Source organism: Eurytemora carolleeae, unplaced genomic scaffold, assembly GCF_000591075.1.
Source record: "Eurytemora carolleeae unplaced genomic scaffold, Eaff_2.0 scaffold522, whole genome shotgun sequence".
NCBI lineage: Eukaryota > Metazoa > Arthropoda > Copepoda > Calanoida > Temoridae > Eurytemora > Eurytemora carolleeae.
The window spans coordinates 161,058-176,049 of NW_019396420.1; the positions used below are offsets into that span (position 1 = coordinate 161,058).

At 34.1% G+C, this 14,992-nt stretch overlaps 1 protein-coding gene and 1 long non-coding RNA gene across 4 annotated transcripts; one reads left to right on the forward strand and one right to left on the reverse strand.

Annotated features, from left to right (window-relative positions):
• The first annotated feature begins 1,409 nt into the window (after positions 1 to 1,409).
• LOC111702969 (uncharacterized) lies at positions 1,410 to 3,239 on the forward strand. Its single transcript, XR_002765529.1, has 3 exons — positions 1,410 to 1,580; positions 2,371 to 2,446; positions 2,956 to 3,239. It is a non-coding gene; the product is annotated as an uncharacterized LOC111702969 (long non-coding RNA).
• An 892-nt stretch (positions 3,240 to 4,131) lies between these two features.
• LOC111702970 (carboxypeptidase Y) lies at positions 4,132 to 9,130 on the reverse strand. 3 transcript variants are annotated; one of them, XM_023474799.1, is made up of 4 exons: positions 8,796 to 9,130; positions 8,608 to 8,660; positions 7,108 to 7,171; positions 4,132 to 6,418 (listed from the first exon to the last, which is right to left on the reverse strand). In XM_023474799.1, exon 4 carries the CDS (start codon positions 5,737 to 5,739, stop codon positions 4,336 to 4,338), a length of 1,404 nt encoding a protein of 467 aa, XP_023330567.1. In that variant the 5' UTR covers positions 5,740 to 6,418; positions 7,108 to 7,171; positions 8,608 to 8,660; positions 8,796 to 9,130; the 3' UTR covers positions 4,132 to 4,335. The 3 variants fall into 3 exon arrangements, with proteins under 3 accessions (XP_023330567.1, XP_023330568.1, XP_023330569.1); XM_023474800.1 differs by lacking the exon at positions 8,796 to 9,130 and adding an exon at positions 8,728 to 8,772; XM_023474801.1 differs by lacking the exons at positions 7,108 to 7,171; positions 8,608 to 8,660; positions 8,796 to 9,130 and adding an exon at positions 6,502 to 6,512.
• Positions 9,131 to 14,992: the final 5,862 nt, after the last annotated feature.

Sequence of the window (14,992 nt, forward strand, 5' to 3'; positions counted from 1 at the left end):
AGAAAAACCATGTTATGGAAACATGCAGCTAGCTGTTTTCAACCATTAAAAAACGGGTTAAAAATAGCATTCCATTTAAATGATATGGCCTAGAATTATCAAAAAATAAATAAAAGCTTTCATAATACTGCCTCCAAATTAAAGAGTTCTGGCTCTAGGGGGTGCACAGGGGTATCCCCCACCCGCTACGCCACTGATTTCATGTACAATATACATGGTCTTACAAGAAAGGAACTGAATGAAGTTTTTTAATTCTGGCTTGAAAACATTGGTCGGAGAGCACCAGACCTGAAGTCCAATAGATACTGATTTGCTCTGAACAAAATACTTACCATGTTTCTATGACTTCTCAAATTACAATTTTCTCAACCTTTAATCTTTGCAACCTGGTGTTCTAGAATATACCTTTGAAATTTAAAACTATGATATCTGTTAGATCTAACAGTCCACTATTTGAATATCAAAGATTTACACACCTGTGTCATGTATCTTGTAGATCTACATATTAAAACATTTGAGTTTTTGCGCATCTACACAATTTAAGCAATGGAATAATAATCAAGTTTCTGGTGTCAGAAATTATTTTCATTTTATAACAAACCTATCGCTATTGAATTTTTCAAGTTTCATAGATCAAACAAGAAAAATTGTTGACCTAGTATTTGCATATGTTTGCTTTCCACCTCTTAAACTCAGACAACTCGTGTAATAATGTCAAAATAAAAAACTTTATTATGTATTTTGTCTGAAAAATTAGATATAAAAAAACAGGTGTGACGAGACTGGAAGGAGGAGGGGGGGGAGACTAAATTATGGAAAAGAGTAAATATATAATATTGAGTGGGATGTATTGTAAATTAGGAAGTGTGGGTATTGGAACGGAGTGAGACGGACACACGTCCACAAAACCTGATATTCCGCTGAACCGGAGAATCATCTCGAACGGTTTAAATGAGAAAACAATACCTCTCAACCTTATACACAGCATGTATACAATTTCTGGGAGTTTAAATATACCTCAAGTAGTTTAAATGATGAGATTAGGTTCAGCTGAGAAACCTTTGTGCTTAGTTTCCAAGAAATCTCCCACACATGCCCATACTACACTTTATACTAACCTAGAGTTGATACCAGATCAATTTATTTAGACCCAATCTTGAACATGTAGAAATATTCAGACAAATCTACTTAACACTTGGAAACATTTGTTCAGATCACATCTTAAATCCTGTTCAAACATGTTAAAAACTGAACACCGGTAACAAAGGATTTCTGACGCTTCAAATCTAAAGAGACAAAATCTAATCTTTTTGAAATATAATATTTATTAATTTGTGTGTACCCGCCCCCCCCCTTCCCCTTCTTCATGTTATTGAGAGGATAGAGTGGATCGTAAGGATTGGTTTGATGGTTCCAGGTGTGAAACTAGGATGATGGGGCGGGGAATCCCTCTCCTTCATGCAGATTCAATACGTCTCACACACTCGTCGGATACACAGGACCCGGAGCTCAACCTTACACAGTGAACCTCGTCAGCCAGAGATTTCCAATAAGTTAGATTCATCAGACAATTAGAACAGGTAGTTAATATACGGCTCACATAACTGTCATTGTAATTTCAAGTGACCATCTTTTTGAAGAATAGAATGTCCAGTTCACAACGGTACCCATACAACTTTATCTGATCAAGATCGAATGAGATATCCATGTTTTTCTCTTTGAAAATTGATCATTTAAATTCTTATTTCTCTAAAAAAAAGGGAAAATTTTAGAATGAAACACTTTGGAAGCTAGAACAAACGACGATATCTTCCACATTATTTTTCAGAAGAACCTTTTTCGTTCAGAATTAATTGTTCAGGGGCATCAAACCTTTCAAAATGCATAAATTTTATTTTCCTAACTTAAGAACTTTCTTCTTTAAGGATTAACTCGTAATCCTTTAAAAACAGCTTTTCTTCAAGGATTAATTCTGAACCTTGGAGCATTCTTATTAGGAATGTTTCCTACACATGAATAAACGTAATCCTAAGGGACTATGATGCTCCTTAAGAATTAATCCTAAACCTAAAGAACAGTTCATATTTTTAGATTAATTCAAACCCTCACCTTACTTTTATAGGATTAACTCTAAACCCTGGAATTATTATTCCTTGAGGATTAGTTCTAAAACCGGAACTGTTCTTCGGGAACTATCCGCCAAACCCTGAACCAGTGCTTTCGTTATGATAAATCCTAAACTTAGAAACTATTTCCCTTTCAAAATAATTTAAATATAATTGATAATTAAAATATAATTGATTCCTCAAATACTGATCAAGGCAGTACAATGTTTAAGTCCGCGGACATTTAAATCTGGTTTGATTGCAGGATGAGAAGTATGGAGAGAGAACTCGTAAAACTTGAGAGTATGGTTCCTGCTCTCAAGAATAAAGAAAATGAAATGGTGAGTTAATTTTTATATCTCTATGTATTATCAACCTGATGGTGTAAGCCTTTGATATTTCAAACTTAGAAAACTTGATAAAACAGAATTGAAAGTTTGAGATTTCAAAGGTCTAATACATATTGAGTGGCAAACAATTGGGATTAGAAAATCCGATTTTGTTGGAAAATTCTATTCCTTTGGTTAAGGAGGTTAATTGATTTATTGATAATCGTTTATTTCTATATACCTTATTACTGGTATCTTAAATCTTAAGGTGTTTAAGTTAATACAAAAGACAGCATAGCTCACTGAGGATGAAACACAAGAGACGACTATGCTGTGTACAACTTACAGCTGTTTCGTTATTAAGTTAGATAGAAGAAGCGAAAGAATTTTCAAATTCTAGAATGTACACTATAATCAGAGTTAAGTCAGATTCTTGGTAATCACATGTAAATAAGGATTTATCTATTATAAAGATAAATTCTGCATTAATCTTTCTTTTATAATCTGTATTTCTTAATTAGGATGAGATTCTGGAGGGAACAGCAGTATATATTTCCCAACTACAGAGACAGCTAGCGGCAAAACTACGAACTCATGGATCTCGTCACACTCACCTACTTGGTAGAATCAACACAAACACTGCGTCAGCTGATGAACTTATAAAATCTATCAGCATGAGCCTAGCAAGCAAAACGCTCAATCCAAAATAATGTGGAAAAAAAACTTTTTCAAGCTATATGATAAATTCTCAGTATTATGAATAAAAAATATAATATCTTTGTTATGCAAAGAAAGTAATCACTCATATTATTGTTCATTCACAGTAAAAGATATCTAAAAAGGCACAAAATATGTGCTCAAATGTGACTATTGTATTATTTTCAAAATATATCACAGCCAATAAAAGAGAGGTTTTCATGACTGGCTCTTTATGCTATAATGCCTATTATATATTCAAAGAATTTTTTAATTATCCGAAGCAATTAAGTATTGTGAGAACCAGTGAACTTTAGAATAGGAAGACGACTTTATAGACTCTAGTTGTACATTTATAAGAAAATGAATTCTTACAAAACGACAAAAGAGTCGGAAATGACAATACTTGAGTCACAAACCACAGAGTGACAACAAAAGAAATTAATAAGAGCAAAAATGTTTCGAACAAATCATTAAACATTTGAAAAGGAATTGAGTCTTTGCCACAAACTCTGATTTTCAAAGCCCTATATCTTTGCAACCCCTATGTTGTATACTTTAGATATTTCAAACTAAGAATTCTGTTAGATTGAATAATCTAAGTTTGAAATATCAAAGGTTTATACCACCAGGTTGCAAAGATAAAACCCTCTAAACTCCGTGCAATTCCAGAACGGTTGCGCGTAGTAATTCCGCGCAACGGAATTCCGACTGGAAACCCTATTAACCATGAACCATTTAAATCACTTATTAGATAAAATAGGTCTGTTTATACATCACAATTGCTGTGTCTCATGTTCATTGGAATTTTTAAAATCATTACTTGAAAATAAAAGTCGTATTTCTATTCCCGAGTTTTCAGGTTCTCAATTTAGGTTCAATTAGTTCGAGGAACCTTTCTTTCTTTCTTTTAGAATTAAAAAATAAAATTATAAACGAAGGGACGCATTTTGTAGATCATTTTTGTATTTAATACTCGTCGGAATAAAATCTTAAAACTTTAGTTTACATCTTTCAACTAAACTTTGCTATCCTAGTAAATATATAAATAGTTTGTTAAAAGTATAAATTTATTTTTATAATATTATTGTCATTATTTATAAAAATGATTAATGCTAGTTTGGAAGCGGGGATACTAAACTTTGTACTGCAGTAACATGAAAGTTTATGATTATAGATCTCACAAAATACAAATATATAAAATATTAGAGAAATAATTGTTTCTCTCTCGGTCCTTGGTATTCGGGTTCCTCTTCCTTATGCTGGCAATTTTCATGATACATAGATTCACAATGCTTCCTCTCAACATGTTCTCTTGGAACAGTTGGGGGAGGTTCCTTCCAGCTGTGGACATGGACATTCTCCTCAGTATGTTCACATTCCTTGAGACAGGATTCATGATATTTATCAGGATGGAAAACCTTCTCTATGGGAACCTTGTGAATGGTCGGAGACACCAATCCCTTCTTTATATGATATGGATGGTCACATTCTTTGAGACAGGATTCATGATATTTATCAGGATGGAAAACCTTCTCTTTTGGAACCTTGTGCACGGTCGGAGACACCAATCCCTTCTCCATATGATGAGAGTGATCACATTCCTTGAGACAGGATTCATGATATTTATCAGGATGGAAAACCTTCTCTTTGGGAACCTTGTGAATGGTCGGAGACACCAATCCCTTCTCCATATGATGAGAGTGATCACATTCCTTGAGACAGGATTCATGATATTTATCAGGATGGAAAACCTTCTCTTTGGGAATCTTGTGAATGGTCGGAGAAACCAACCCCTTCTTCATACGATGACAGTGGTCACATTCCTTGAGACAGGATTCATGATATTTATCAGGATGGAGAACCCTTTCTTTTGGAATTCTGTGCTCTGCTGGAGAGATGAATTTAAATTTCCTAGTATTAGTATGATCGGAGAAATCTTCATCAAATGGGGAACTGCTTCGATCTGTACAATGTTCATGAAACTTTGATGTTGAATGTTTACGGTCCGGAGATTTTCTTGAAACCGTCGGCGGAGGGGTTTTCCAGCTGTGAACATGAACATTATCTCCGATAGCAGAACATTTGCTTTCCTTGAGACAGGATTCATGATATTTATCTGGGTGGAAAACCTTCTCCTTTGGAACCTTGTGGATGGTTGGAGAAAGAACTCTATATAAATCATGATGTGAAATGTCGCCTTCAAACGGAGAACTGCTTCTGTCCATACAGTGTTCATGGAACCTAGAAGTGGTATGTTCACAAACCGGAGACTTTCTTGGAACCGTTGGGGAAGGTTCCTTCCAGCTGTGGACATGGACATTCTCCTCAGTTATATGTTTACAATCTTTTAGCCAAGATTCATGATATTTATCAGGATGGAAAACCTTCTCCTTTTGAACCTTGTGAACGTTGGCAGAAGCTGCCCCTTTCTTCATGTGAGAAGGATGGTCACATTCCTTGAGACAGGATTCATGATATCTATCTGTCGAGCTAACCTTGTGCTTTGAAGTCTTATCTTCTACCCCTGAGCTTGCCAAATCTTCTTCAGAGGAAGTTGTTTCTAATAACTTGATGTTTTGAATATCTTGGATTGGGTTTGGATCCATATTTCTCGGAGATAGGTTTTAGGCTAGTGTATAGCAATTAGCGTGATATCGTCCAGGTATAAAACTCTTCTCTAGGGTTGGTTTAGGAACAGTCGGAGCTGGAACTCTTTTCTTGGTTTCGGTTCGAGTCACTTCTCTAAAGCACAAAGAATGGAATTTTCCTGGTTGGACTCTTCTCTCCTCCGGCACTCTAGGTACTGTTGGAGATGGGACCAAAGCACTGGTAGTAACAGGGTTAGGTTCTAGGTAGCATCTAGAATGAAACCTTCCCGGCTCTATACTCCTCACAATTGGTTCTCTGGGTTGGGTTGGAGCAGAGCAACTTCTAGCACGAATTTTGTTTGCTTTGATATTGCAGGCAGAGTGGAATCCTTCAAAACTATGAACAGTAACCAGAGGTTTTCTTGGAAGAGTTGGATGTGGTGCCTTACGGTTTACATATTTAGATCCTTGGGTCTCAGATAAACAATCTCCGTGATATTTGTTCTTGTTAACTACTCGTACTGGAGTTCTCCTTGGTTCGGTTGGGAAGGATGCTCTCCTGTCTTCTCTTCTCCGGGTTCCTTCTTGCAAACAGTCTTTATGATAAGGTTGAATGGATAAAGACTGTATCAGAGGACGGGATCTTCTCTCTGGTTTAGTTCTCCAGGTGCTAGTTGGATACTGTAAAGGTTTCTCCCTAGAAAATTGAGATTATCTTTTGAAGGATTTAGAGCTAAGCTTGTAAAACTTCGACAATCTGTGAAGAAATATTAAACCTACCTGGATACAATATTAAGAGAAATATTAAACCTACCTGGATAAAATCTGGGAATAAATATTAAACCTACCCGGATATAATCTGGGGAGAAATATTAAACCTACCTAGATATAATCTGAGAGAAATATTAACCTACCTGGATATAATCTGGGGAGAAATATTAAACTTACCTAGATATAATCTGGGGAGAAATATTAAGACTACCTGGATATAATCTGGGGAGAAATATTAAACTTAGCTGGATACAATCTGGAGAGAAATATTACGCCTACTTGGATACAATCTGGGGAGAAATATTAGGACCTACCTGGATATAATGTGGAGAGAAATATTAAACCACGTAGATAAAATCTGGGGAGAAATATTTAACCTTCCTGGATGTAATCTGGGGAGAAATATTAAACCTACCTGGATACAATCTGGGGAGAAATATTAAAGCTACCCGGATATAATCTGGGGAGAAATATTAAACCTACCTGGATACAATCTGGGGAGAAATATTTAACCTACCTGGATATAATCTGAGGAGAAATATTAAACCTACCCGGATATAATCTGGGGAGAAATATTAAACAAAGATACATTTTGGGAAGAAATATTTAACCTACCTGGATACAATCTGGGGAGGAGAACAAATATTTCTGTCCCACTGAACGTGTCTTCTTTGTACACCTGAGCAAGCAAAACAAGAGATTAATAAAACTCGATTTAAACCTATCACGATTCTTTATTTATAGAGTTGCATGTCCGATTCTCTATTGTTATCTTTAAACCTTTGTCTAATTAACATCGACAGAGCGCGCGAAGAGATCCGTGTTTTTGTCTTTAAACTTTACCAGTAAAGGAATTGAGTTTTTGCCACAAATTTGATTTTTTAATCCTTTTAACTTTGCAACCCAATGTCACAAACCTTTGATACTGGGAATTCTCAAATAATCTAAGTTTGAACTATCAAAAGTTTACATCGAAGGTGGCTAAGATATAGGGGATTAGAAAAATTCAAAAATTTAAGAATTTAATTTCTTTAAATGAAAATATTTATTTTCTGACTCCAAAAAAATATAAATAAATATAATTTAACTAAAAGAAAGCTTGCAAACAAAGTCCTAGGTTAAAAGGGCACAGTAGTGAATAGTAGTTAAAAGGGCCTAAAGTGTAATAGAGAGAGTTGAATGTAAAAAAGGGACTGAACGTATGATTTTCAGGGGTTTATGTAATTCCAATTTTTTTATTCTTTTCCCCGCCCCCTTAAATTTTTTTTGATTTTCTTTCCCAAATTAGATAACAAAACCTTTTTTTAATATTTATATTGCAGTGCATAATAACCCCTAAAATGATGCATTTCTCAAAAAGCATAAATGGCGCAATTTTTTATACTGTATTGTATGGTATGGTATTGTTTTGCTGCAATATAACTATTGGGGAAAATTATTTAGGAAAATCTCTGATTTTAGATAAAGTTATGTAGTTATGTAGAGGTAAAGAGCTCCAGCCCTTCCCTTCACTATATTCCCCTTTCCTTCACTTTTTTATCTGCCAACCTTCCATCGATTCTCTACCTTACCCTTACCCTTACCCTGCGTTCCCCTTCCCTATCTACGCTGCCTTCCTCTTACGTTCCCCTTCTACTTCCCTTCCCTGTCCCTTCCGTATAGTTCCCAATATTCCTCTTTCCCTTTCAACCTTCCTCAATCCCTTGGAACCTTCCCCTTTCCACCCCAACCTTCCCCGTCCCTACTTTTTCTCTTCCCTACCTATCTCTTTCCCAACCTATCTCCTTTCCCGCCTATCCACATCCTTCCCTTCCCCCTTCCTACCTTTCCCATTCTTCCCTTTTTATCGCTGTTACCCTTCCCATTTTCCTTTACTTTTATCTTCCCCTTTTCTTATCATTTTCCCCCTTTTACTTTCCCTTCTTCTTTTATCTTTTCCTTCCCTTCCCCTCCCCCAAGGAGGGAAAAAGAATTTTATACACCCCTAATGGTTTTATAAGATTTGAAACGTCAAAGAATTTTTTAAGCTTAAAATGGTTAAATCCAAGGAAAAGAGAGAAATTTTCACACTCAAAAAAACATTATAAGAATAAACTTTAATGAAAATTAACTCACCTTTGGTGTTTTCTGATAAGTTATCTAAACTGTGGAATCTTCGATTCACCAAACTAAACAGAAAATTCGAAAGATATTTTAGAGAGAGAATTGATCAAAAACCATAAATGAAACCCTTACTTGCTACAGCAATAATCGAAGCAATCGCATTTACACATTGTTTCTAATAAAAAGTAGAATATATCAACCTGAATAGTTCTTCTTGATTCCTTCTCTAAACAACAACTATCAATACCCAAGGATTAGGATACAACTATTACTACTGGATGCGTAGTCCAGGTCCTCAAGGGGCCGGTCAAAGGTTTAATGCGTGTTTAGAAACCAAAATTATGCGCATTAGGATCTCCCTTTTACGCTGAGTGGGTGGGGGGGGGGGTATCTGTTTAAACGCTACCCTACAAAAACCCTACTCTATGAAAACGCTACACTACAAAAACGCTAACAAGGCTAAATTCACTATTTTCAAACGAAAAATATTGTTTATGATTTGGATAAAGCAAAAAAATTTTAATTCAATTAGAAGGAATCGAAACTCCGCAGTCCGCACCCCCTTCCCGGGCCTCCCTTACAAGCTGGCGGTCACCACACAATAGATACTTTTTATATTTATACAATGTTTAGATAAGCATTAAAATTTGTTGATGGTTCTGGACGGTTTTTGTAATATATGACTCCAATAAGCAAACCTGTCCACTGTTTAGTCCAACTGTTTCCTCTCCTACAACTAATATAACTAAAAAGCAATCTAGAGATCGAAAAAAAGACAGATCCCGCACCCTGTTCGGAGTTCGGGAAAGTATTTGTGATATTGAAAACCCGCAAATACTGCAAACTTCAAAAAGAATATTAAAATGGACTAAATATATACTAAGAAAAAGAAGACAGTAGGTCTAGTTTATCAGAGTTCGCAGAGTTGCAATAGCTGTAACTTCGGTTTCTGTTGCTAGATTCTTAATAAATTTTAAAAAAATTTATCAATACAAGAATAAAAGTCCTTTTGTCATATCTGATTGTCTCAGTCTGGACAGCAAACTGGTGGATTTTTACAACTTCAAGAAGCATGAAAAAAAGGCTGAACATCTAGATGATCAAAACCCGGATTTTATTTTTCATTGACACTAGCAATAACTTCTTCTGTTGGAAACTGTACAGAGCGTCCCATATCATATTAGATTATCTCCAATCTTTAGCGCCAAAATACACTTTTAATACTCGAAAAAATATAGCATTTTCTGCAAAAAAAATTCTAATAGCCCTATTAAATTTGTCAAAATAAACCATTCTTCTTAAATTTTCTGATTTGTCCCCCAAATTGTAATTTAGACCCATTGACGACGTCCAATTTGATGTGGGACACCCTGTATGTTTTGTAGTTTTGTTAATCAGTTAGTTCGTCCATAATTCTATTAGATCTCAACCTTCTAGAGAGCGATTGGAAACAGAGAGAATTATCTGGATAAATGAAGATGAACTTATAGGAAATAGAATGCGTGAAACTGGTGAATTCGTAAACTAGTACTGTCTTCATGTTGTTTCTCAACTTAATTGGACAAAGATATGCTTTATATGGGATCCCTGTTTTGAAATCTCTGAGCATTTAGAATATAAAATATCCCCTAGCCTGTGAATTATTCAAATCTATTTATTTCTTCAACATTATGAATTTGAAATGAACTTAAAATTAAAGACAAAAACAGAAGTAGTCAAAAAATTTGTAGCGAATTATAGCCTAGGTAGCGTTTTTGCTGAGTAGCGTTTTTTCAGGGTAGCGTTTTATAGTGTAGCATTTTCATAGATAGCGTATTTATTTCGTACAGAGAGACCCATAAAACAGTGAAATAAAAAGATGGCATTTGAGACAAATCTTACGTGTATTTGACGACAGTGAATTAAAGCAAATAGTTATCAGTGACTCGAAAACGAGCTGATTAAGTAGTCACGTGTTTCATCTTCACTAAACTATTTAAACTCAAAACTTGAGTATAATTAAGTCGTTTAATTCCACAGTTGTATGGGTCTCACTGTAAAAAAAAACGTTTCGTTCTCGTTAAATTTAGAACTTCTGAACTGAATACATTAGAGTTCTAGATGCGTATGTAGAAACATAGATTAAAAACGTTTTATTGAAATTTAGATATCTAGGTGCATATGGAGAAAGAAATGAATATTAGTAAAATAAATGGAATGCGGGGTACAGATAAAATTGCATCTAGATGGATGTACAGAACAGGGTTTCCTAAATAGATAAATAAATTAAGGAATTCAACGAAATCAAATATTTCTACAAAAAAGTTAAAATAACCTTATATATAATATCTAGTAGGATATTTTAGCTTGATATAGAAAAGTTATTTTATATATATATATAAAACTTTTATTTTTCTTTTATCCATTTTTTGTACAACGTGTAACTAACTGAAGTAAGTTCTTTGTAACCAAACAGTTATATTATTCTCAGTAGTCATGCAGTAACTGCCTCAATCCTCAACCTCGGAGAGAATACAATCCTAGCCTTGTAGCAGACTTCATGATTGCTTTCATTACACCTTTCCCCTCTATACCAAGCTAATACAATCCTTTCCTCTCTACCCAGCTAAACTATCCTACTAGATACAATCCTAAACCAACTACACAGCTAAACTATCCTATTAGACACAATCCTAAACCAACTACCGAGCTAAACTATCCTACTAGATATAATCCTAAACCAACTACGAAGCTAAACTATCCTACTAGATACAATCCTTACCTATCTACCCAGCAAAACTATCCCACTAGATACAATCCTAAACCAACTACCGAGCTAAACTATCCTACTAGATACAATCCTAAACCAACTACCGAGCTAAACTATCCTACTAGATATAATCCTAAACCAACTACCCAGCTAAACTATCCTACTAGATATAATCCTAAACCAACTACCCAGCTAAACTATCCTACTAGATACAATCCAAAACCAACTACCCAGCTAAACCATCCTACTAGATACAATCCTAAACCAACTACCCAGCTAAACTATCCTACTAGATAGATCCTAAACCTTCTACCCAGCTGAACTATCCTATCTAGATACAATACTTTCCTCTCTACCAAGCTAAACTATCCTACTAGATACAATCCTTTCCTCTTCACCGAGCAAAACTATCCTACTAGATACAATCCTTTTCCTCTCTACTCAGCTAAACTATCCTACTAGATACAATCCTTTCCTCTCTACTCAGCTAAACTATCCTACTAGATACAATCCTTTCCTCTCTATGCTCAGCTAAACTATCCTACTAGATACAATCCTTTTCCTCTCTACTCAGCTAAACTATCCTACTAGATACAATCCTTTTACTCTCTACTGAGCTAAACTATCCTACTAGATACAATCCTTTCCTCTCTACTCAGCTAAACTATCCTACTAGATACAATCCTTTTCCTCTCTACTCAGCTAAACCATCTTACTAGATATAATCCTTTTCCTCTCTGTTGGAGTTTGGACAATTCTGCACACAAAAAAAACGTCGTAAAGATAAAAATATGTTTTAAATGATTTGATCTCTCTAAATAGTGATAGAATGAAACGTAAGAAATAAGATTGATCATGCTTTACTATACTAATTACAGACTGTATATTAGTTACGAGTCATGCGTACACTGCAGTAATTGAAGGTTAGGGTTGGATTTGGAAAAATTTTCAGGATCAATTTAAAATATCTTAAAATTAGAATTGTTTTTAATTGCAAATTGAACATCTATTTCATTTTTATCATAGTTTAAAAAATTATCTTTCAACCATTCATTAAGTTTAGAAATTTCTATTCACTACCTCTATTTTCTAAGTGTATACATATCTATTTAGCTTGTCTGTCTGTTTCACTGTTGATAAATTTTCATCCAATAAACGTATAAACGGCTGAACCGATTTTGACAAATTTTTCATTGTGTTAAAAAAATGTGGGTTAAACCTAGGTAAATAATTGTGTAATGCGTAATAAACACGAATAAAAGGTTAAACTATGTTCTCAACCACAACAAGAAAATACTTTCTTCTTTATCTCTCATTCGGGGTTTTCGGGTTCTATCAAATCATTGCAATGTAAACATTTAAAACATTTAGTCTAGATTTTTAGATATTTCATTGTCAGATACTGTGCAGAAATTTTAATATCATCGCTTCTATCTATTTTTGATTTAATTACTGCAAACAAAGAGTGGTTTCCATAAAGTTGTGAAATCGGAAGAGCAATATTATGCGGAATTGATTAAATGATTAAGATGATAAAGATGATAGTTTTACGAGTAGCTTAAAACTAACTTATGAAGGGAAAATGGTTTCAAATTAAACCAATCTTTCTTAGGGAGATCAAGGCTGTCCGTGTGATCCAGCTAGTCTGGAGAAAATACTACGCCGTGAGAAGAGAGGAGAAGATGAAGGTGAAATACCAATCTTGATTTATCCTTGGTATCTTAAATCTAGGAGAACAATTTTCAATTGTAATTTGTACATATTCTGGTGGCGCTTTTTTGTGACTAACAATGTTGATACATTTATCTTATAAATAAACTTGTATCATAACTTTAAACCTTCATGGAACTTTATACTATTGAGTAATATTCGGAGATTCATGAGCAAAGAAATGATTAAAATGATTCCGAATGTTACAATCTCTGTATTTTGTTCATTGAAGAAATAAAACCTGTTAAAATACGATAGAATGAAACTGCCGAAAATAAATTAAAGATTACGTTTTTTACCGCTTTTTGACTAACATTTCCCCGACTCATTTGTTGATATCTTCTGGTCAATACTTTGGAAGAAAACTTGAAAAGTGTCTTAATTCTGATAATTTATCCATTGTCTCTGAAGCAAGAAATGCGCAGGCCACTTTTGTAGAGAAACCAAAAATGAAAATAATAAGTTTTCAAAAAAAAGAGGGTCCTTTTTACAGTCGCCCTAGATATTTAAAGAACCATGATGGTTTCCCTGTTTAAAAGTTTTTGATTGTAAAACCTAATACCTTGCTAGCTTATTTTTTATACTTTTTTATATCCTACATGTACATTTATCGCACTTGCTTTTTGGCTTCATTTCAAAAGAAGAAATTGGCAAAAACCTGATAAACGTTCATCGTGAAGTTTGGTATTAATACCAGGAAAACACCAAAACCAAACTTAAGATATATTTAAAAAAATATCTACATCTGCAGCTGCAACTCTGACTTGAGAAAAATCTGCAGTTTGTTCTGATGAGTCTTTAATTTCTTTATGCGGCAGATTTAACATTGCTTCTGAAGAATTATTTTTAAAAACCAGTTTTAGAAGCGATAAATTAATGTCTTAATGATTACCAGTAAAAAGGCCACATTCTCGAAATATCAGAGCTTATAATGAGGAATGAAGGAGTGTACTCTAAACTTGAATGTTTAATTGATAAGATGTTTCTATTTCTAAAAAAAATCAGATATTAGGTTTGCCATTTTAATGACCACTCCCTGTATTTGCGATTACACAGATAGGACAAGAGAGGCAGCCCTTCGAACCAAGATGTGCGTAAAAATCGAGCAGTATTGTATTATATTAACAATCGAGCAGTATTGTATTATATTAACAATCGAGCAGTATTGTATTATATAAATAATCGAGCAGTATTGTATTATATAAACAATCGAGCAGTATTGTATTATATAAACAATCGAGCAGTATTGTATTATATTAATAATAAGCTTCGAAAAATGTACTGGCACAGAATTTCTTCTGGAAAGTTTTAGTCTTAAATCTTACAATCTTTGTACATCCTTGAAATCATCGGTGGATTGTTTAGCAGACTGACCCATCTGTTGACCCCAACGAAACCCTTTTGCTTTTTAAAAAACATTTTTTTACAACTTTCAGTATTCTCAGTATACCTAAAATGGCCATCCTAGATTTTTTCAGTTTTAATAAAATTAACATATTGAGTCTGTTTTATATATAGGTTTTTCAGGTGTAAGTGCTGGTTATGCCTGTGCAAAAAACATCGCTGTACCTTATCCCTTTACATTAAACATTTCCTTTACATTAAACATATCCTTTACATTAAACATATCCTTTACATTGAACATATCCTTTACATTGAACATTTCCTTTACATTGAACATATCCTTTACATTGAACATAACTTTTATATTGAACATATCCTTTACATTAAACATATCCTTTACATTGAACATATCCTTTACATTGAACATATCTTTTACATTGAACATATCCTTTACATTGAACATATCCTTTACATTAAACATATCCTTTACATTAAACATATCCTTTACTTTGAACATATCCTTTACATTGAACATATCCTTAACATTGAACATATCCTTTACATTGAACATATCCTTTACATTGAACATATCCT